General features: G+C 44.6%; 2 protein-coding genes across 4 annotated transcripts in view; one reads left to right on the top strand and one right to left on the bottom strand.

Annotated features, from left to right (window-relative positions):
- The window catches only part of DLGAP3 (DLG associated protein 3), a 185,153-nt gene extending 173,850 nt beyond the window's left edge, over positions 1 to 11,303 (top strand). For all 3 annotated transcript variants that reach the window (XM_089478250.1, XM_089478252.1, XM_089478251.1), the window contains exon 12: positions 2,411 to 11,303. In XM_089478250.1, coding sequence (XP_089334376.1) covers positions 2,411 to 2,629 — 219 coding nt within the window. In that variant the 3' untranslated portion in view covers positions 2,630 to 11,303. The remainder of the gene's footprint in view (positions 1 to 2,410) is intronic.
- Positions 11,304 to 16,477: 5,174 nt separating this feature from the next.
- LOC149305062 (platelet-activating factor receptor-like) lies at positions 16,478 to 18,212 on the bottom strand. The gene has a single exon (XM_089479370.1). The coding sequence runs from the start codon at positions 18,183 to 18,185 to the stop codon at positions 17,166 to 17,168; it is 1,020 nt and encodes a 339-aa protein (XP_089335496.1). The 5' UTR covers positions 18,186 to 18,212; the 3' UTR covers positions 16,478 to 17,165.
- Between the last annotated feature and the right edge of the window lie 5,436 nt (positions 18,213 to 23,648).

The raw sequence follows: 23,648 nt of genomic DNA on the forward strand, positions 1-23,648 counted from the left end.
GTAAGAGAGAAAAGGGGTCAGTCATAGAACCAGGGATGAGGAGGAGCTGGCTGCATGGGCAAGACTTCTGCCACTCAGAAGTTTTAATACAAAAATTCTAAAATCATTACATTTTCATGTCCCAACCACAGAATTCTTCACCAGGCTGCTTTCTAAAATTGTGCACATGGTGATATTTTTCTTAATGTATAAAGGTTGGGACTATTATTTGTTACGCTACAATTCTCGGAGTTGTAGTCCAAAAAAGGAATTTCTCCCAAATCTCTGACACAGCTCCCAACCCTGTCTTCACAAAAATTAGAAGCAACAACATTGAAAAAGATAAGAGGGAGACAATATTGACTGAAAGCTCTCTTTCAGTTCTCACCAATGTTTTGGACTTCTGTTCCCAGAATTCGTGATTGTTGGCCAAGTTGGCTGGGGCTTCTAGGAGCTGAAGTCCAAAACACCTGGAGGACCAAAGGATGCAAACCGCTGAACTAAATGGATCCCTCCAAATGCCTTGTTTTCTTCAGAGACTTTTAAGCACCATCTTAACCCAAACTGAAAGCACCCACTGGGTCCCAGCTTAGCCCTTGGGCTCCTCGGACAATGGGATCAGCACCTAAAACATTATATCATTAGCTGAGTCTAGCTAAGCATTTTTAAAAATTCCCACAATGCTTCAGGAATGGGCTAGGTCAGGGGCGTTATGGGAAACTTGAAAGGATAGCACAATCCAGCTGTCTGGCCCAGCAACCCAAGCACCACCAGCAGAGCATTGAACAAATACTGGCTGGTTGCAGCTGAATTTGCTACTCTGCTTTCCTTCTTGGTCTTCAAGATTTGAAGATATAAAAGAGAAAGAAGGGATTCAGAAAGAATGAGAGACAATCACAGCTGTGATCTTCCTTCCCGCTTCCCTCCTCCCGCCCCAGCTCTAGAACTGCACTGCTGGCCAAGGCAAAATAATTGGGCATTTTAAACAAATCTTTGTTCTTTTTCATTATTATTTGTTTCCAGCCAGAACAGCCAAGCTCTTACAGCTGCTCCCTCAAAGAGCTTTTCAGATCCTGACTCAAAAGCTATTTCCGTTAGGGTTTTGTTTTTTTAATCTTGTTTCTGTTGCAACGCTTCTAGTTTTTGTCTCTGAAAATGCTAGTAAGCATGCACCCACACACAGGTTTTTGAAGTTGTACTTGGGATTGTGTCCTCCGGACGGTGGTCGCTGCCTCTGGTTGGCACAGCTGGGTGCTTGACGAGGCCTTGATCCATGATCAACACACAGCCATTCCCTGGTTGCATCCAGACTGATCCAGACACCTTTTGTTCCTGTCCTTTCCAGCATTATACTATGTTAAAATACACACCTGCCTCTTCCCCTACAGAAGCAGCTGGACTTTTTGTCCAATGCGGACGTCAATATTTAGTGGACGACTGCAGAAGAAGTTGTGTATGTGGTGCCATTGCAAATTGAACAACAATGGGGGGGAACCCCAAGCACTCACCCCTCTACTGTCAGAACAAAATACTGTAGTCTCCAAATAAATCAAGGAAAGTGCAATGAAAATATAAAGATACCCAAAAAAATGTATTCGTGCAATAATCAAGACTGTTTAAGAAATGTCAAAATGACCAACACACAATTTGGCATAGAAGGACAAATTAGAACAGCAGATTCCACAATAAACAGTTTTGAATATTGCCCGAATACATTTTCTTTTGTATCTTTATCTTTTCATAGCCCTTTCCTTGATCCATCTGGAGGTTATTTGTGTTCTGACCGTTGCAAATTGCACAAGCAGATATGCATTGAGAGTTGGAATGGCGGATTTCACACTTGTGTGCCCATTCAGGGATGCATTGTTGCAATTGCTAAAGCGTAATTGTCATGTACGTCTGTTGCTAAGATTCTACATGTTCTACATATGCAGTTCCACATCCTCCCACTTTCCAGTAACTACAGTGTGCCCATGTCATACGCACTGTATGGGTGCGCCATACTTGGCTTTCAGCATACACTGAAAGCCACACACTGGAAGAGGCAATTGTGAGCACACACATTACACTGCACCACAAGCACATTGTTTTCAATGGGGCTCTACCATACACAGTATTTTCCATACACAGGGGGCCCAGAACGGATCCCTCATGTAAGGGAAGGGTGCACTGTATTAGGAGAGGTCACTACTGGTGTTACTTTCTGAAAGGGAAGGGAAAGATGGAGAAGGTGATTCAGAAGATAAAGAAGCCACTGTTCTCAGCTTGCAAGGGAGAAGAAATTAGGATATGTTCTCAAACTGAGCGTATCTTTTCCTTCCTCCAGGTGCCCAGATCAGCAGGATCTCCTTGCTCAGAATCACCTCACATTTCCCTCCTCTTCCCCAGGGTCTTCCATTCCTCCTAATGCCCTCTCTCTTCCTTTTGCCAGGAGGAAAAGAAGGTACCTCCACCAATACCAAAGAAGCCACCACGCTCCCGGCTCCACCCGGTGAAGGACCGTTCCCTGGACTCCGTTGACCGGCAAAGGCAGGAGGCCCGCAAGAGGCTCTTGGCGGCCAAGCGCGCTGCCTCTTTTCGCCAGAGCTCAGCCACGGAGAGTGCGGACAGCATTGAGATCTACATCCCAGAAGCCCAGACCAGACTGTGAAAGGCCAAAGGGGAGCGTCTTTTCCGACCAGTTCCTGCACAGGCCGAACGCTCAGCACACACTGTGATCCGCGGTCTGTGCGTTCCACCACCTCTCCAGGGAGGGCAACGCTAGGCCTTGTCACAGTCTCTTTAGAAAGAAAGGAAATTAATAATAAGAATAGTCTTTTTTAAAAAAACTCCTGCAATCCATGGACTTGATGCCAGACAGACATGAAAAGCGGAGATCTGGTTTCCTCGCGTATCACTTTGAGCAGGATTTGGAGTGGATTGGCCTGTGCCAAATCGCTCCCTTCTGGTCCAGCTAGCTCGTTCTCCTCCTTCCCTTCTCTTCCCTTCCTCTGACTCTCTTCTTCTTATAACCTTTGGCCCCAGCTCTGTTGGTGAGCGGTTCTCCCCTCTTCCCTCGCTCCTCTCCCCCTTGAACCAAGCCCTTTCCATGAGCTTTTCTCACTGTCCTGCAGGCTCGGGGCCCCCCATCAATAACTCCACATCCCTGCGCCCCCCACCTCCCGCATCCATGGGTTCTAGGCCCATCAATATTTATATATAAATATATTATGTATATGTACTTCTATAAATATAAGCGAAAAAGGGCAGACACTGCCCAAGACCACAGCTGTGTTTCTGATGGCGAGAGCCTTCTCGTCTCCTCAGGAGACCCCCAACCCACCCCTTGCCAGGTCAGCAGGCCAATTCCCCACACCCCTACACGCACAAAACATGCCGAGATCGCCACATGCAAACTCACACAGAGACACGCATATGGGTTGAGTAGGGAGATGGGCTGCCAGCACTATACCTCTCAGTCCCAAAAGGCTGGCAGGCCGAGGGCTGTGGGTCAAGCATGACTGCCTCTTTTGTGGTGAAGGTGATGGGTTGACTTCTTGGAGTGGATTTGGGGCCCTTGAGCTGGTTCTGTAAGGAGTGGCGGGTGACCTGTGACAGCTGGTGCTTTCCCTTGTCAGGGTGGTGGACCCCATCTCAGTTTTAATTTGAACTTCCAAGGAGCTATTCCAGGTGCTGAACACAAAACCTAAATCAGATTCAGTACCTTGGATGGCTCATTTACTATATCAATGAAATCCTAGAGCAGATTCACAATCCCCACCAACATGGGAGCCACCTGTCACCACTCAATAGTGCATGGAGATTAAGTCGAAGACTTTCATTACTGGGATCCATAGTTTTTGTGGCTTTCTCGGGCTATGTGGCCATGTTCTAGAAGAGTTTATTCCTGATGTTTCGCCAGCATCTGATGCTGGTGAAATGCCAGGAATAAACTCTTCTAGAACAGGGCCACATAGCCTGGAAAACCCACAAAAAAACAGTATATGGATAACTTCTTCAGCCTTGGAGGTACAGTGGACCCTTCCCATCCATGGGGTTCAGTTCCAGGCTCTACAGCGGATGAGAAAAAAGCAGATGGGTGCATCCCATATCATTCAATGGGTGGCAATATGCACGCATCCACATCAGCACATCAGTGTGCAGCCCCCACCATTGAATAATATGGGGCATGATGATCTGCAGGTGGTTCAAGCCATGGATTACTAGCCCATTGATGGTGGTGGGCCCACTTTAATGTTCATATGGCAAGAGCCTCAGAAAGCCTTTGGGGGTCCAGAGTCTGATAGTTCCCTGTGCCACTGGCTGATCACTTTCTACCAACAGAAGTGTAGCATTCAGGGCTCCAGAAGTCATCATTGTGCTCTGTTCAGTAGCATGGTGAGTGCTGTGTTCAGGTCTAGCCCAACAAAGCTACAAAGACTCAGAACAGAGGGATGGAAGGTGGTGGTGGTGGTGGTGGTGATGATGATGATGATGATGGATTAAAGAATCTAGGTGACAAAATCGTAAGGGGAAAAGCTAAGGGGATGGCCTGACACATTTAACTCAGAGCAGTGTGTTTTTACAACATCCTACTTTCAGGGAACATGAATCCATACTCACCTCTCCACCATGGTACCCCTGACCATTCCAAACACTGCTGGAAAATGGTCCAACATGTGCATTTTATTCACAAGCACTGACGACCCTTCACTATTAACTGGCCAGGCCCCTTTCCCAAGTTGGTCCAGATGTGTTGGACTGCAAGTCCCACTGTCTCCAAGCATGGTTTGGGCTGATGTGAGTTGTAGTCTCATACATCTGGAGATTCCCCAGCTTCAGGAGACAGTGGGGCAACTGACCTAGAGCAAGGCCAAGTTTTCATTCAGGGAAGCACATCTGCCTTTATTGATCTACTCACAAAGGAGTCCCAGGATTTCCAGGTAGGGACACAGTTTGGAGAGGAGGTTGAAAAAGAACTGCTATATATTTCTTACATTTCTTTCCTATTTAAAACCTGCATGAAGAAAGAGACAGCATACATTTCTACCCTTTCCTGTTGAGAATTGGATTACAATTATCTATTGTTATTATATTTATTTATATCCCGCTTTTGTCCCCAAAGTTGGGGCACAAAGCGGCCTACAAATTAAAAAACCAACGCAATTAAAAACAATACAAACGTGATTATAAAGGACTTAGGTTCGTGAGATCTCAGCTGGTGGAAGTTTCCTAGAAAAGAAACCCTGGAATTTAGAAGGTTTAAGGATATCTTTGTAGCATGAGAAGTGATTCTTGCAATGTGGAACTACGCAATGGATGCTCCCTCGTTGTTGCTGGCCAGCGGTAAGGGTGGGGAATTACACCCGGGAGACTACGGCCTCATTCCCACTTACAGATAAACCGGCGTGCGATCCGAATCAATGGATCAATTTGACATTGGATCGTGGTTTACACTACACTTGCCCCGATCACATTTTCTGTCATTTTCTGGCATCAAAATAACCCACTTGTGGTTCCCATCCCCGAATGAATCGATTCAAAATGATTCGGTTCCAGCCAGCCAAAGGGGAAATTTGAATTGATTCTGATCCACTTGTGGTTCACACTTGTGCGGAATCAATTTATTGGGGAAAAAGACGTGGGTTAAATGGGTCTGGAGCATGGCCCCCCTCTCGGAATCGCTTCAGCTATTTGGATTAAGTGGGAACCAGGGTCGTTTGAACCGGTTCAAACCAATTCACGATCCGATTTAAAAGGTAGTGGGAATGAGGCCTACAACTGCACTTCCATAACTGGTGCAAGGAGGTCTAGATTACCTCCTTCTGCAATATTTCTGTAATGTCATAATGGGATTTGACCAGCATAAGCCCCAACAGGATTCTGTCTGTAATGCTAACACAATTTGATCCAGTCCTTTGAACCAGACATTAACCACCCGGAACACATCAAATCTTGTCTGATTTCAAAAGCTAAGCAGGGTTAGTACTGGGGAAGGAGATCACCAGTGATCTCAAGATAAGACCAGAAAGAAACCTCCCTGAAATCCTAGAGAGCTGTTGCTGCCAATCGGAGTTGGCAATACTAGGGTGGATGCACCAATATCCTTACGCAGTGTAAGGCAACTTCAATTTTCCTATGTAGGATTGGACTTGGCTACAACAATTGCTGATGGCCATCCACCAAGGGTCATGACTGAGTAAAGTATTCAATTTGGGATTCCCCTGTCATGTCCCAATATTCTTCAATGTGTCGCACATATTCCCATTGAGTCCACTGCCCTGAATTGTTCGCACATATCTTTAAATTTTTGGATCGGGTTGTATTAAGCAATTGGACTAGATCAGCCTTCCTCAACCCCAACCTAACCAACCACACAGTCTGGGGGATTGTGGGCATTGTAGCCCAACCCATCTAGATAGCACTGGTTTGGGGAAGACTGTTCTAGATCAGTGGTTCTCAACCTTCCTAATGCCGCAACCCTTTAATACAGTTGAATCTGCAGATAAAGAATCCATGGATATGGTGGGCCGACTGTAAAACAAGAAGAGCAACAAATAAAAGTCTAGAGCATTATACAAGGCCAGTTTCCACCAGAAAAATCAATTCTCAAAGACGTGCCAGAATAAAAAAAGCATTTTACTTGCTCGTGGAAAGATAATAGGAGGGCACCAGCCTCGTCTCTTTGCAGAAGGGAGTTCCAGACCCTGAGGTTGTTGTTGTTGTTGCTGCTGTTGTTGTTGCATTCCTACAAGTCGTTTCCAACTTATGGCGACCTTAAGGTAAACTTCTCATAGGGTTTTCTTGGCAGGTTTCATCAGAGGCGGTTGGCCATTGCCATCCTCTGAGGCTGAGAGAGTGTAACTTGCCCAAGGTCACCCAAGGGGTTTCCATGGCCAAGTCAGGACTCGAACCCCGCTCTCCCAGTGTCCTAGTCCAATGTTCAAACCACTATACCACAAAGAGCTGTCCCATGTTCTCACCGAATGGTTGATGGGTGGAGAATCAGGCCTCCCCAGAAGATCTCAAAACAGGGACAGGTTCATAAGGGAGAATATGGCCCTTCAAATAACCTGGACCTGAGCCATAGAGGGCTTTATAGCTTATGGGGCAAGGGAATGAGTAAACCTTTCAGGAGCCAAGCCGCTGGTATTGGACACCATCCCACCCCCTGCCCTGCTTTCTTCACTACCAGGCCCAGCATCTGGTATTGAATTCATCTTCCACTGATGAATCTTAATGCATTATATCCTGAGATTTGCAAACAATTGCTTTTAGGGACTATAGCTCCTAGCATCCTCAGCCAGCATGGCCAGTGGGGATTCTGGAAGCCGTAGTCCCCAAATGTAACATTCTCAAAGCTCTGGTCCTTTCTGCAGGTCATTGTGCATCATTATCTGAAGTCACTTGATGCCTCTACCTCTTGAGGCTAAGCTGGGTTGAGTCTGTTTAATGACTGGAGGGGAGACCACACGGGGGTACCTTCCTTGCCACCTTGATTTCCACATGGAATGAAAAGCAAGGCAATGATGTGATTGTCAGTGAATGGAAATAAACTGGGCTTCTGTTGCTGTAGAATTGGACTCAGCATGGTGCAGCACAGTTTTTGTTGCTGATGGTGCTTAATGTGAATTTTTTAATGATACAGCCCCGGGAGGGGAGGGGTGACCAAACGCTATTTTTAATTTACTTATTTAATTTTTAAAACACGATTTGAAAACATGTCCTTAATACAACCAGTTAAAAATCTAAAATCGTTAAAAACCTACTAAGTTAAAAATATAAAACCACAAAAATGTGCTAAGTTTTATATATGTATCTCCATTAAAAACATACAACATACAATGCAAGTCAGCCAAAGGTAGATTTGGCGGAGGGAGCTATCCATAAAACAAGAAACCCAGCCAACCTATCATGGGGTTTTCTTGGCAAGATTGTTTCAGAGGAGGTTTGCCATTGCTTTCCAATGCGGCTGAGAGAGTGTGACTCGCCCAAGGTCACCCAGTGGGTTTCATGGCTGAACTGGAAATCAAACCCTGATCTCCAGAGTAATAGTCCAATGCTCAAACCACTACACCATGCTGGCTCTAATAATAATAAATTTTATTTGTATTTCCACCTCTCTCTGCAGATCGAGGCGGGATTACAACAGAGAATAAAATCAACAATAAAATACATGTATCAACATAATGCTTAGCGGGCTAATATTACCTTGCTCCTGTCCTGATTCAGGTTATGCCAGGTTTGCAAGGGGCAGAGGATGGAGGAGTAAAATGAGATAGGGCATCAATCCAAGGCAGGTGCTTTGGCACATCGTATGCTTGACTTAATCGGAGAGTTCTTGAAAGGAGCTTATTTATCCATGATTTATATGCACCCATGGAGAACTTTTCAAAAAGGAATGTTCATAAGGAACAGAGAGCAACCTCTCAAAATGGTAAAGTCAAGTCTCTCGCTTCACACAGCTATAGCACTATGATACCACTTTAACAGTCATGGCTCCATCCTATGGAATCCTGGAATCTGCACTTTATGACGGACTGTGGGTTGTTGTTTTTCCCCCCCGAATTCTCAGCCAGAGAGCTCTGGTGCCTTAAGAAACTACAAATCCCAGGACTTCTTAGGATGCAGCCTAATGATAGTTAAAGTGGCATTGCATGGCTATAATTCTGTAGTATGAAAAAGACCGATCCAGCATCCTCTCCTCATGCCGTTGTGTTGCCACTTTTGCAATAATGTGCCATCATGGAGGCAGAAGACTTGTCATGCATTGTGTAGGATAAGGAATGCATAGAAAATCTTTGGCCTGCATGAAGCTTTGGACCTCAACTCCCATTATTATTATTATTATTATTATTATTATTATCATTATTATTATTATCTTATATCCCGCATTTCTCCTGACATAGGGACTCAAAGTGGCTCAGCATCAGTCGTCAGGGTCCTTGGTAAGGAATTGTGACCCAAAAAGATCAGTGTAGCATCCCTGGGATAAGGGCTTCTTATTACTCTTGACTTATAACTTAGGGGTTTTCTTGGCTTACAGTGTATGGGATTTATTCAGGCAAAGTTTGCCATTGCCTTCCTCTCAGGCTATAACTTGCCTAAGGTCAACCAGTGGGTTTTTACAGCTGAGTGAAGATTTGAACCCTGATCTCCGAGAGTCCTAGTCCAACACTGAAACCAATACATCATCCTGGCTTGCAAGGGATGAGGTGTGTGTGTGTGTTGTGTGCCTTCAAGTCATTTCTGACTTATGGCAACACTAAGTCAAACCTATCATGGGGGTTTCTTGGCAAGATTGGTTCAGAGGAGGTTTGCCATTGCCTTCCAATGAGGCTGAGAGTGTGTCTTGCCCAAGGTCACCTAGTGGGTTTCATGATTGACCCGGAACTCAAACCCTAGTCTCCAGAGTTGTAGTCCAACATTCAAACCACTACCATGCATGTTCCCAAGGGTTACTCCAACCTAAAAACAAATGTTAGTTCCAGATACAGCAGACCCATTGAGTCAATAGTTGAAAGCTAAGTCTACACTCATGTAAATCCCATGGAATCAGTGGTCCTACTCTAAATGGGAGTAGCCTTTGGACCGAGACCCATCATTTGAGACTGATCATTTCCATTGGACTGAGACCAATACAACATGGAAGGGCAAAGAAAGGACTTACTATGGTTCTTGGAGTCTGTAGACCTTTGTGTAGACCAGCTTCTGACCTAGAGATGTAAAGGCCTGGAGAAGCAATGGAAGGGTCATGTTCCCCTTGTTCCTCCAAGAAAACTGTAGGAAAGGGCTTTTTCTCTCTTCCCTCCACACTCCTGTCCCATTTCTTCCAAGCATCCCCACCCTTCGTCTCAACGATACTGCTTCATATCGTTCAATGATCTTCTATCCAAGAAACACAAAGTTCCACACAGAAAAAATATATATCATGCCAGGTAAAGGCTATTCTAAAGATCTTTCTGGATGCGAGGATTTTTTTATCCAGATACCTGGATCGATCCAATATAACCGCCTTGATCCAATACAGGGAGAGGCAGGATACAAATAAATTATTATTATTATTATTATTATTATTATTATTATTATTATTATTATTGCAGGCTGTTTGGTTCACAGTCAGGGATTCGGCCAAATCCATCGATGCCCTTGCCTGGTTGGCGTCTTCCATGAGCTGTGAGATTTGGAAGCTGTGACGTTCTTCCTTGGACGCCCCTTGTTTTTATACAGCCCTGGCACAGAGCTCTGAGATACCCAAAAGCGTGCATATTTCCGACCGCACCTTCAGTTGGGCCCAGTGCAAGATATTTTATCTGCTTTGTATCTTCGATGGTTAATGCTATTATTATTATTATTATTATTATTATTATTATTATTATTATTATTAATCTTTTTATACCCACCCTCTGGTGGCTCAAGATTGTGTACAAAAAAATAGCATATCAAAATGATTAAATATTAAAATAAATAAGAGTAAAGCCAGTATACTATTCCCTTTTGTTTAGCAGGAAAGGGAGGAACAAACATTCTGCTTTCCCTTTATCGAAGAAGGTAACAATAGCAGAGGTCTCAGACTGTGGAGCTAAGAAGATGACTTGAGCGACACGAAATTTGGATTTCTAAGAGTGAAATCAAGCTTTCTATGGGAATCTGATCTATGATGCAAGATCTTCTCGCTTTGGCACTAGCGATTTGACTGGATGTTGTGTTTCTTTTATAGCTGGCAGTCTCAGTCTGCAATCTTTGAGATCCTTGCCTCTGTCCAAGGTTGCATCCACACTGCAGGAATAATGCAGTTTGACACCACTTTAACTTCCAAATGCTATGGCTGTCTGCAGTTTTGTGAGATGTTTAGCCTTCTCTGTCAGAGAGCTCTGGTTCCATGACAAGCTACAATGCCCAGAATTCCATAGCACTGAGCCATGGAAGTTAAAATTATGTCAAACAGGATTATATCTGCAGTACAGACATACCCTAAGCCTCATACTTTGAGGAGAAGGGACAAGGGCAGACTTCTCTCAGCCTTGGAATACAAATCTCATCATCCCCACTGATGCTGGTGGCGGATAGAGGGAGTTGTAATCCGATACTTTGGGATGTTGTCTTTCGGGGAGGCTGAGTCAAGAAACACTGCCTGGGGATGATGGGCATTGTAAACCAATGTGGACCTTAGTTGATCTGGATCTATTAGGAGAAAGATGTTTTGGCGATCTCCAGAAAGCCACCAAGGATTTCTGAATCCCAGGCCTTTAGCAATAGTAGCAATGTGTTCCCTCAGTTCAGCTTCTGCAATAAAGAAAAATTGGAGCAGTTGGCAGGTTTAGCTGTTTATTTATTGGATTCACAACGAGACGCAAATTAGCTCACAGAAATACTGTCTTTTTGTAAAAAAATATGTTATGATTAAAACACAAAACAAAATCCGCTATTAAAACCGAATTAAATTAAACATCGCTGCATTAATTTTAAATTGCATTAAAATTAAAATAAATAAGCAATTACATTTAAATGGAACTAACTTAAATCTTGGAGTTCTAGGAAGAAACCAGCAGATCCTGTAAACTGGAACTAGGCCCATCTTTGTCCTGGCTACTCCTTCTGGTGCTTTTTTCTTCCTTTCACAACTGGGCTGGCTACTCCAGATGTTGTTGGACTACATCTCCCATCATGCCTGACTATTGACCATACTAGATAAGGTTGATGGGAGTGGGGTTTGAATGACATCTGGAGAGACGCACAATCTTAGTCCCACAATCTTATTTTAGAACAAATGATAAAAGAGTTAACAAAAGGAGTACCAAGGAGTCCACCATCAAGGTGATCTTGAACAAATGTGTGGCAAGAGAGTAGACAGTTGTTGTTGTTGTTGTTGTTGTTGTTGTTGTTGTTGTTGTGTGCCTTCCTCTTTTCCAGCTTATGGTGACCCGCATTTCTGGCTCAGCCATGAAACCCACGGGGTGATCTTGGGCAAGTCACAAATTTCAGCCTCAGAGGATGGCAAGGGCACAAAACTCATCTGACCATATCTTATCAAGAAAACCCCATGATAGGGTCACCTTGTGTGTTGTGTGCCTTCAAGTCATTTTCAACTTACGATTACCCTAAGATGAACCAATCAGGGTTTTCTTGGCCAGATTTGTTGAGAAGAGGTTTGCCACTGCCTCCCCCTGAAGCTGAGAGAGTGTCACTTGCCCAAGGTTACGCAGTTGGTTTCATGGCCAAGCTGAGAATTGAACTGTGGTCTCCAGGGGCATCCTCCAAAGCTCAAACCACTACGCCACGCTGGCTGTCAGGATTGACTTAGGTCGCCATAAGTCGGAAATGACGTGAAAGTACCCAACAACAACAAGGTGAATCTATCATGGGGTTTCCTTGGCAAGGCCTGTTGAAAGGGGCTTTGCCTTTGCCTTCTTCTGGGGCTAAGAAAGCATGACTTGCCCAAGGCCAACCAGTGAGTTTCCATGGCTGAGTGGGAATTTGAACACTGGTCTCCAGTGTCCTAGTCCAATGTTCAAACCACTATACCGCGCTAGCTCTCCAGGTTATTTTAGATTCCAAATATTCAGCCGCCATGGGATCTTGCACCCCAACCCACCCCTTTTATCCTCTTTTGGCTTTGTGGAAGGAACTCAGAGCTCCTCCTGCAGTAAACCTTCTCATGCTCACTAGACAAGCTCTTGTTTCCATTAAGCACCCATCTAGTTAAAGGCAGCAAAGCCATGCCTTATTAAGAAATGCAACACAGCCCTCTGCTGGCAAGTAGAGAGGATGCAGACGAAATCTCCGACTTCTCCACTCAAGAGGTCTTCTTCCAAGCCTTGTCCACCATACCCTCCAACTGTCCCGATAGATAATTTCACCACAAAGGTGTATCTTGAATTCCTTTGCTCAGCAAAGGCCATCCCTTCAAACAGTGGTCATTCCACCCACTAAGCAATTTCAGCAAGAATTACTACTCTTCTGTACTGTATATGCTGCCAAAATCACGGGGAGTCCATTAACCTTGTTTGCTTCCATGCATCCCTGGGTCAGGAAATTGTGGCCCATGGACCACATGCAGCCCCCAATGCCATTTTGAGGGTCCCAGACCCTCTAACACCCCAAAACTCAAATATCTGACCCTGGCATGGCAACCACTGGACAGGGAGAAGCATTGCCTCCTGGTCTCCAGCCAGTGATGGCCTCCTGCTGCTCTTTGATCTTGGTGACAGACAAAATGGCACAAGCAGCCACATTTGAGAGACTCCATTTGTGCTTTTTGCCCTGGAGACTCTATGCACTCAGCTATGCTCCTGCTAACCACTGTGGAGGTTTTAAAAAGTCCTATTGCTCTAGGAATATGTTCCAGATCCTTTCCTCTGGACCAGGCCTGGGCCAGCGGTGAGAGAACATGCCTCTCCAATAATACGAGTGATTTCCCCCATGTAGGGTTTTTCTAAAGGGTTCCCAAAGTGTTTCTAGCTCTTGTCTGTGGTATAGACCCAAATAGTCTTGAGGAATGGAAATTTGAAAGTTCTTGGCTTCTCAGCACTTTACCAGCCTGGGAGGGGGGTTCAAAAATGAACATAGCAGCCCCATTCATTCATTCATTCATTCATTCATTCATTCGTTCGTTCATGCATGCATGCACAAAAACATCCAACATGAAGGCCTAGAGCAATTGCATGGCTTTATAAAGTATGACAAGGGGATGTGGGAGGGCAAGCTCAGGACCAAGTTGATTTCTTTACGTCTTTATTTATACCAGAAAGCTGAGAGTAGAGTTGTAGTCACATTGTGCCTAACACAAGGCAAGTCTGTGGGAATCTGTTGAGATGCAACATCCTTGGGGAATTACTAAGGGAAGAATTGCAAGCCATTTTATTAAACTTCTCAAGAGGAGAGAGGAGATTCCACATACCTCTAAATCACCATCAAATTTCATCCCAAAGCAAAAAAAAACAACAACAACAACCTGAAATAGGTTTGGAAGGTCTTGCTCAGGCAAAGAAAACAGATTTCTTTTAGGAATGTTGAGATAAAACCTTTTAGATATTAGTAATATTTCTCGGGGTTGGTTGTGAGGAATCACACCTATATACCAGAGACAAATTAAGGGCTGGACGTATCACTTTGTATTTCCTCATCACCATGCATCTCTTTCTTGTTAGGAGGGATAGAAGAAATGGTATGAAGGGGGAGAATTAAAGAGAGGAGTTGCTGGGTCTGAGGAAATGGCTGGCAGGTTGAGGAGAACCAAAGTCAATGGTGACTGGAGTCAATGGCAATGGGATGGTGAACCTACTCCAGATCTTAATTCAGGCATTAAAGGTCTTTCTAATCTGGAATTAAAACCTAGCATGAATTCACCACCCAACTGACATAAGAGCTACCAACACAACTGCTGAAGGTCACCTTTTGTCAATGGTAACTGGAGTCAATGTCAATGGGATGGTGAACCTACTCCAGATCTTAATTCAGGCATTAAAGGTCCTTCTAATTCGGAATTAAAACCTAGCATGAATTCACCACCCAACTGACATAGGAGCTACCAGCACAACTGCCCTTTTGCATCACCACGGTTGTCCACCTCCTGGGTGCTCTCCAAAGTTCTCATTCTCCCATACGCCCATCCAGTCTCCTATCTTCACCATTGCCCAGTCCACTACCAACCACCATCATCCCAGCTCCCCCGGCAATGTAGCAAGTTCTAAGTAATGGTCGGAGAAACGTTCACCCAAGCTTCTGCCCAACTCTGAAGGTGGATGCCTGCAAAGATATCCTGCCTAAAGCAAGGATTTGGTGGCCAACCAGCATGTTTTTAGTGGAGCGTGCTACGTGCTACCTTTTGAGGCTTCATTCCAGGGAGCTCCACACTGCACTGTGAAAAACCTTTCAAGAGGGGTCTTTGGTTGTTTCTTATACCCTACGCTTCATCACTGACTTGCAAAAGACTCTGTCTCAGCAGTCGAGAGCCCAAGAAAGACATGCAACAGACACTGCTTTGGGCCACCCCTTTGCAAGTCAGAACCGGACCCGAGTCAGGGACTGTGAACTGCTTGGCATTCTGGGAATGTTACCTCCCATCCCACCCTTCAGGGCTTGGACCATCAGTGACCTCTGGACCAATGGATGCTGGGGAAAACCACATTGGAATCCAAGGCACCATCCAACTGTTTTCAGGTCAGAGAATGGAAGTGATTTTAAACAAATATTTTTCATCTCTCGTCAGCTGGACTTTTAACGTTACTTCTGTACCAGAGGATTCTGGGTGACCAACAAGCACAAAAGCTAAGGATTGCTGGGATAGTTTATTTATATTTTATGTAAAAAACCATAGAGATGTAAATTATGGTACCACTGTAGCACTGTTTATGATTGTTATTTATTAAAGCTATATTGATGAAGTGCCCTTCAGTCCACAGAGGCATCCAGGGCAATACCATTTTTAAAACAACCACAACGGTGTGAGAAAAGACACTTAGGAAAAGACCTGCAGGAGATCCCTATTCTGAGGCTGTTTCTGCCATAGTACCAAAACATACACAACCCTTTTTAACCCCCGTCTTTTCAGGCCATCTTTAATTCTTTGCTAGACAAACAAAATGTTTGGTTGCTCTTTTGCTTCGCCACACGGCGGTGCCCTTTTACAAGGATAAAAACACTTTTACAAGGAATTCCCCCCAGAGAGATTTCCTATTGCAATAATTCTGACAAATCCAATTCTTTAGAATCATAGAATCGTAGAGTTGGAAGAGACCACAAGGGCCATCCAATCCAACCCCCTGCCATGCAGGAAATCAAGGCTTTATCATTCACAAGTTGCATTCAGCAAACTAGGACCGACCTCTGAGTAAACCTATTGAGGATTATACCCGTAGGACGGTGAGCCGATACACTTTTGCCATTAAAGTAAGCTCAATTTGGAGACACGTACCTCCCCATAAACATGCATTCCAAGCTTTGCAACTTTCATATTTTCCATGAACCCCAAATGCAAAGAAACGGCCCTTAATGTTTCTTAAGCACTCAATAAAATAAAATAATGTTTCTCCAAACGCTGGAAGGGGAAATTTGTAGCTGTTGTCGGGCTGCAACTCCCAGCAGCCTTACCCAGCACAACTAGGTGAGGAACACTGGGAGCTGCAACTCAACATTTGGAGTTTTAAAAGGTTGTCCATTTTTCAAGACCCAATTTCAAATAAAAATCTGGAAAAGAGTAAACACTAACAGGGCCTATTGGCTCAGAGATGTACTTTCTACAATGGTTTTGCCAACACAGATACAAAAATCTGGTGGGACTCTTTTGTTCCATGATCTTTCCCTCCACCTTCCTCCCGGTCTGTTCTACTTGTTTCTCCTCCAAGAACTTTTGGTCTTCATTCTGTGCATAAAGGATTGTACTTCCACTCATTAAAACAAATAAAAATACTCATTAAAATAAACTCATTTAAAAAAACAAAAATACTCATTAAAACAAACAAAAATAGTGTACAGTGACATGTGGTTTCCATTTTTATTGTAATGAATTTAGCCGTACTGGAGATGATGATCATGATGATGATGATGATGGTTATGACGACGACAACAGTAATTATTAAAAAGAAAATGCTCTTTGATTACTCCATCCCCAGAGTGGTACTTTGAGAGGCACACCGAGAGCTTGGGTAACTTTTGAAATCTCACCTCCATTTTTTCAATAGGAACAAAGGATTTTCGAACATCTGGCATGGGAAAGCAGGCAAGTTGGCAGCCTAACCAAGAAGGCTGACTGTTCTACATACATGTCCTCTGGATGGCTTGTACTACTGCACCTAGCAACCACAATGCAGTTGGACATGATGGGATTTGTAGTCTGGAGAATCTAGAAGGTACTATGGTTCTGAAGGCGAAATCCCACACTCCTCCATGGATCCAGACCTTTGGGTTTGGGGATAAATGGGAGATGGTTATTGCTGCAGGATAACATGCTTTTGACTGCTCCTACTTACCAAAGAGAGTTTGGGTTCTGGGACCTGTCCCTGCCTTTCTCTTGCTTTTAATTTAAATTTTAGGAGGCATTGGCTCATCTTTCACTGTGGGGAAATATAGGCAATGCTCTTGGCCTGAGATTCCTCCCTCTCACCCTGAGAACCAGAGAAGAGAGTATAGGCCCAGAAATCTAGGGCCAGTTTCGAAGGTCTGGGAATCCCGATGGTAGACTAAACAATCCTTTCCCCAAACCCAAGCTATGAGGAGGTTAAAGAAGACGACCTGAAGTTGGGTGGGAATCTGTTTTCTGGTGGTGGTGGTAGAGGAGGTCTCTGTGGTGGTCCCGAGGGGCATGGGCAACAGTGGGTGACCCTCTGTACTATTGACCACAGATCTGTCCGAAAGCGCTTGACAGAGAAACAGTAGATGAGTGGATCGATGCAGCTGTTGAGACTCAAGAGAGCCACACTGAGCATGTGAAGGTTGTCCAGAAATGACGGAGGGCTGCACAGAGGACTGGACATCCGGTCAGCTACCCAAGGTACCAGGGAGAGGTGGTAGGGTGCCACGCAGACCACAAACACCAAAAGCATTCCCAGCACCATGACCTGTGCCCGCCGCCGATGACCACCTCGACAGGGGCCAGCGGCAACCGAGAGGGACCTCAGGATGGACACGTAGGCTCCTAAGACCACCAGGAAGGAGACTGCAAAGAGAACCACCATGGCATAAGCATAGCTCCTCCGCTCCGTATGTTGCTCAAAGCATTTTGTGCTGATCTCTTCGGCTTGGTGGGTTTGCTGTGTGACCAAGGAGGGGACGGCACAAGCCACACACAGTCCCCAAGCAAGGATACACCCCACCACTGCTCCTGGGGGCTTGTTCAAAGCCAGCTCCAGCTTGGCCACCGTGCAGTAGCGGTTCAAGCTGATGAGGGTCATGAAGGCCATGGCACTGTAGGTAGCCAAATAATAAGTGGCCCCAGCCAAGCGGCAGAAGGCTTCGGGTAGAACCCAGTGCCCCTCTGCCAAGTAGTAGGGGATCCAGAAGGGCAGGGTGAGGTTGAAGAAGATGTCTGCCAAGGTGAGGTTGATGAGGTAGATGCGGATGGCCTTCCGCACGCGTCCGCTCTGTAAGAAGACAAGCAGGGCTGCCACGTTGCCCGGCAATCCCACACACAGCACCAGGCAATAGACGGCTGGCACCAGGATGAACTGCACAGGATCATTAAGATGGCAGTGGCCACCCCCAAGCCCTGCATTGGTGGAATTGTTCATCCCGATGTCACTGTGAAACAAGAAGAAAGGGAGACCAGTAACAATGCAAAGGATGGTGCGTACAGGTGCATGCAGAGAGACAGAGGAACAAGGTGCACGAAAATATAGCTGGCAGAGCTGCACACTCCAGGCAGACCATTGACACAGACTTGCCATCCTTAGTGGGACAAGAGGTATAATCAAAGGGAATAGCTACTCACATTCCAATCAATCTGCAACTTTCTGACCAGCTCTCTAAGCCTTGCCGTCAGTCTGCATCGCTCCTTAATGCCCGGAAACGTCTTGCAGAGCGGAAAGCAGCACAGCTGCAAGGAGATGCCTCAGAGAGCTGCCACCCATCGCTGGAGACAGAGTGCCTGGCTCCAACGAGCAGCTGCTGAGGCTTAGCACTGGTTAGGCGGTCGTGGGCCGAAGTGACTCCTTGGCTAGCCACACTGGGTCACCTGCTATAATCCCCGTCTCCCCTGCCAAACCACAGAGCACAACTGTGGCGGGGGTGGGAGGGGAGCTGCCACTTCTTGCCTGGCCAAGTGCCTTCCCTTCTTCTCTATTCCCCCATCCACCCGAGGAGACTGTCTTCTTTGGCTAAGAAACCGACATGCAAAGAATCAGAGAAGCGGAAAAAAAACCTTCCCTTCTTCAGACCATAGGACCACTTCAGCAAACTATGCTCCAATTTTTTTGAGAGCCAGGCAATGAAGCAAAGTCTATACACTCAGCCCTCCATATCCATGGATTTTTTCCCCCCACGGATTCAAGCAGCCACAGTTTGAAAATATATTTCAAATATATACATTCCAAAAAGCAAACCTTTATTTTGCCATTCTGTATAAGGGTCACCATTTTCCTATGCCATTGCACTTAATATGACTTGAACATCCACAGATTTTGTTATCCGCAGAGGGTCCTGGAACCAAACCCCAACAGATACCAAGGGCCCACTGTATTTCTTAATGTTAAAGTTGGTGACTGTAGTGGAACCCTGTTGGAGAAACAAATTCTAAGGGAAAGCAATATATATCTGTGTATGTGTTTGTGTGTGTGTGTTGCTCTCAAAAAAGAAATGGGAGTGCCACTACATTTGAGAGCCCTCTTGACAAATCTTTACTTAGGACAAGAGGTAACTCTGATATTATGCAGAAAATATCATACAAAGCGCAGGTTTAGACTCAGAAGAAGAAGGAGTGAAGATAAGAAAAATAATCTAAGTTCTGCAGACGGCACCATATTACTAACAAAAAATATCACAGACTTGGAACAATTACTAAAGAAGGTCAAAGAAGAAAGTACAAAAGCAGGCATAATGCTGAACTAAAGAAAACAAAAATGATGACCATGGAGGATCTAATGTCTAATTAACAAGATATTATTATTATTATTATTATTATTATTATTATTATTATTATTCAAATTCAGCCTAGATAAGGAGGAAATTTAAATAAAGAGTTCCCTTGCCTTGGATCAAACATTGATGAGAATGGAGAATGAAGTCAAGAAATAAGACTAGGGAATGGGAAGAGCAGCCATGAAAGACTTAGATAAGATCCTAAGGTATAAGGCTATACAACTGAGAACTAAAGCCAGAATCACCCAAGCCATTGTATTCGCCATCATCATGTACGGATAAGAGAGCTGGATGCTGAAGAAAATCAAGTCGTTTGAGATTTGATGCTGAAGAAGAGGGCTGAGGATACCATAGCAGCCAGAAAGACAAAACAAATGGGTTGTTGATCAAATCAAACCTGAAGACTCCTTGGAAGCCACGGTGAAGGCACAACTCTTTGGAAAAGACAATAACGCTGGGAAAGGTAGAAGGTAGTAGAAAGAGAGGAAGATCACATGCCAGATGGATAAACGCAACCAGGGAGGCCATGGATATGAATCTGCAAGACCTAAGCATTGGAGAACAGAGGGTCTTGGAGATGTCTCATCCACAGGGTCGCCATGAGTTGGGGCCAAGTCAAGGACAGATCACACACACACACAACTAGGATAGAAATGAGTGCCATGCTCATTCAGTTTGTCATTCTTACCTACCCAAGGCAGCCAGAAGAGTCCCTCGATACACGTCTCTGTGTCAAGAATGCGCCTCCAGAAAGTCTTCTGTAGGCATAAGACTAGTGACACACTCAAAACCTGGTGTCCGCTGGCTAACAAATGACTGCCATGTTTCTTGGTGGTTCATTTATCCCAACTGAGTCATTTCCCCCCCACCAGCTTAGGGCTCTGCTGCAAGGATAAAGCAGGCAGGTGGGAAGCAGTTGTTACTGCTTTATGAGTTGTTACTCATAAAAGGAATAAGATTTGACATCAGCTAGGGGAGAGGGGTTTCTTTTGACTCAAAATGAGGGCGGACACATGGACCGTGAAAGCTGTGACTTCAAAGTAATGCATACTGTCATCCAATGTTGGGAGGGGATTCCACTTATAAAGCATTAATTGATTGAAACACTAGTCCTTACAATAGGACCTTTTAGGTATTCATCCCTCGGTGTTTGCATGTTTTGCAACTCAAAGAACTAAAGCCCATTATTTAAGGCAGTTAAGAGCATATTTGAGCTCAAATGCGATCAGTGAATACCAAAGGCCCCCAGAGCCACTTACCTAAAACCCATCATAACCAAGACAGTTACTGCCTCTGTAATATCAAAAGACATGACATAAAAGGGTAACGCAACGGGGAGAGAAGAGGAAAGCTAACATGTTCAGGCACCTGTTGGTCAAGTTCCAACTTCTTATTGAATGAAAAAGAGTCCAAGGAGAGAAGGAACCAAGTAAAGTGCTCTTGGCAGAATTAAGGGCATTGATCCTGTTCCCTGTTTCTTCGTTCACCATCTTTGGAAGTGATGTTCCCCTTCTCTCACATATAAGCATATATATATATACACAGTTAGAACACCTCTGAGAAAACAGGAATCTGTTTTATTCCAGCTCAAACTCAGTTTGTCTAAACCTGGACAAGGAACCAATTATTTTTTATCCATGACAGTAAGCTCTTACAATGGTCCTAAAATACTCTAAAGGCACAGATCCTGTCTGATCTTGGAGGTTAAGCAGGGTCAGGTTTGGTTGGTTGTGGGGGTTTTCTTTTGGACTATAGCATCAGCTGTGCTGGCTGGGAACTTCTGGGAGTTGTAGTCGCCCAAAAACAAATGTTTCCAAGCTCTGATTTCTTTGTCGTTGCTGTTGTGTGCCTCCAAGTCATTCCCGACTAAGGCAACTCTGTCATGGGTTTTTCTTGGTGATATTCTTAGTAATATTTTTTCCTGAAGGAGATACAATGTGGAGGTACAGTGAGTTATCCGCTGGGGTTTGGTTCCCCATGGATACCAAAATCCATGGATGCTCAAGTCCTGTTAAATACAATGGAGAGTAAAATGGTGTCCCTTGTATAAAGGCAAAAATCAAGGTTTGCTTTTGGAATACACACACACACACAACTTAAATATTTTCAAGGCAAGGATGCTTGGATCTGTGGATAAAAAATCCGCTGATACAGAGTCAACTGTACAACCCTCCAAGGCGTTTTAGATAAGAGTCCTTTAGCCTCCGCAATTGCCCAGCCCTGGACCAGTGTCCAGAATTTGCAACCCAGCATAACCACTGGCCACACTAGCTGGAGGATTTTGGGAATTGTGACCCAGAAAAGTAACTGTTTCAAGTATTTGAATGGAGCAGGAAAGTCAATGTCGCTCAAGGGATGTCACTTTACCCTATATGACCTTTTCAAACATCTTGTTGCAACTGCATATCTTTCCCATCAGTATTTTCCACCAAACCAGAAGACTTTAAGGAAGGCAGCTGTGTGCCACACTCTTACCCTTCCAGGGTGGTCTGGATCCTGTCCTTTCCTGGTGTCTTTCTCCTAAGGAGCCCCACGTTTCTTACTGCCTCTCTGGCGTGTGCAATGCATCTAATGTTCCCTCTCCTTTTCTGGTCTTTCTCTCTCCCTACCCCCGTGTCAGAGGTTAATCCTTACAATTGTGCAGAGGCGGCAGCTGGCTATGGGGAGATGCATCTGTGCATGTATGTAAAACTGAATTTCCCATAGGAAATAAGAGTCATAGAATCATCACAGGGCAGTGGGGAAGAAGGAGGCTATCCAGTCCAGCCCTAAATGCCAAGTACTATTTTCCTCTCCTCCATTGATCCATATAGAATCAAAGCCACCGTATGAACAGAGGAGAGCTCAAACCGGATCACATTGTGCTGCGATGTGCAAAGCACAGAGTCCTAGGTGGATCGAGGAAGCGAACCTAGCTGCGCGTTTGCTTCCCAAGTCAGGAAAGGAAATGCAGTGGGTCCTTGGTATCCGCTGGGGTTTGGTTCCAGGATAACAAAATCCATGGATGCTCCAGTCCCATTAAATACAACGGCATAATAAAATGGCATCCCTTGTATAAAATGGCAAAATCAAGGCTTGCTATTTGAAATATGTATGTATGTATGTATGTATGTATAATATTCCCAAACCATGGATGCTTGAATCCGTAGATTAAAAAAAACTCCATGGATGCAGAAGCCTGACTGTACCATAAACTTACCCAGATAGGAGAGGCTATTTATTTTTTAACTGTACCCAAGGAATGCTCTTAGAATCTGTTCCTTAAAAAAAGAAGACAGAAACATCACTTTTTAAATGGGCTTGGTTTTAAGGACACACGTTACAGAAATAACTCCCTAGGCTTTACCCTTCTCCAATGTTACTTTCAATCCCTTCTGCCTCCAAAAAGAAAAAAGTCATTGTGGATGGCTCTTTTAAAAGGCCTTTAATGCTCACAGAAGCATTTTGATCTGTAGGGAGAGGCAAAATATAAATATATTATTATTATTATTATTATTATTATTATTATTATTATTATTATTCTACTTTTCCACCCCCAGACTTGAAACCTCAGACTGGGGATATGTTTGGTTCCTTCCTTTAGCAGGCCTGATCTCATCCCTCCGTCCCTCGCTGACATATTTAGCAGAATTTGCACTGCAAGGTTTATCAGATCTTAGCTAGATGTGGAACACAAAGGAATGAAGAAAGGATGTGAGTCAGCTCCAAAAAGGAGGAAAGTGTTTAGGAAACCGTTCTGTCTGCCCACTGCATCCTGTGTGGTTTCGCAGGGCCTGAAAAGCTGGAGTGCCAATATGTGAGATCCAGACAAGAGTTGTTGTTAACATCATCACCTTGCTCAGATCTTGCAGACTCAGGATTGTGGCTTCCTTGATTGTTTATGGGGTCTTCCTCTTTCTTCTTCTTACCACCTTCGAGGCTGCATCTACACTGCAGAATTAATGCAATGGGAAGTCGAAGGCTTTCACGGCCGGCATCCATAGTTTTTTGTGGGTTTTTCGGACTATGTGGCCACGTTCCAGAAGAGTTCCTGCCTGACGTTTCGCCAGGATGCCTCTCTAACCAAGAAGTCCAAGTACGGCTTTTTGGAAGAGAACGCTAAAGACCTTGTCAAACTA

This window comes from Sceloporus occidentalis, unplaced genomic scaffold, assembly GCF_023333645.1.
Source record: "Sceloporus occidentalis isolate IW3139 unplaced genomic scaffold, rSceOcc1.0.p SCAF_13, whole genome shotgun sequence".
NCBI lineage: Eukaryota > Metazoa > Chordata > Lepidosauria > Squamata > Phrynosomatidae > Sceloporus > Sceloporus occidentalis.

Coding starts and splice junctions, on each gene's coding strand:
- LOC149305062 (XM_089479370.1), bottom strand. CDS start 18,185: ATGAACAATTCCACCAATGCAGGGCTTGGGGGTGGCCACTGCCATCTT.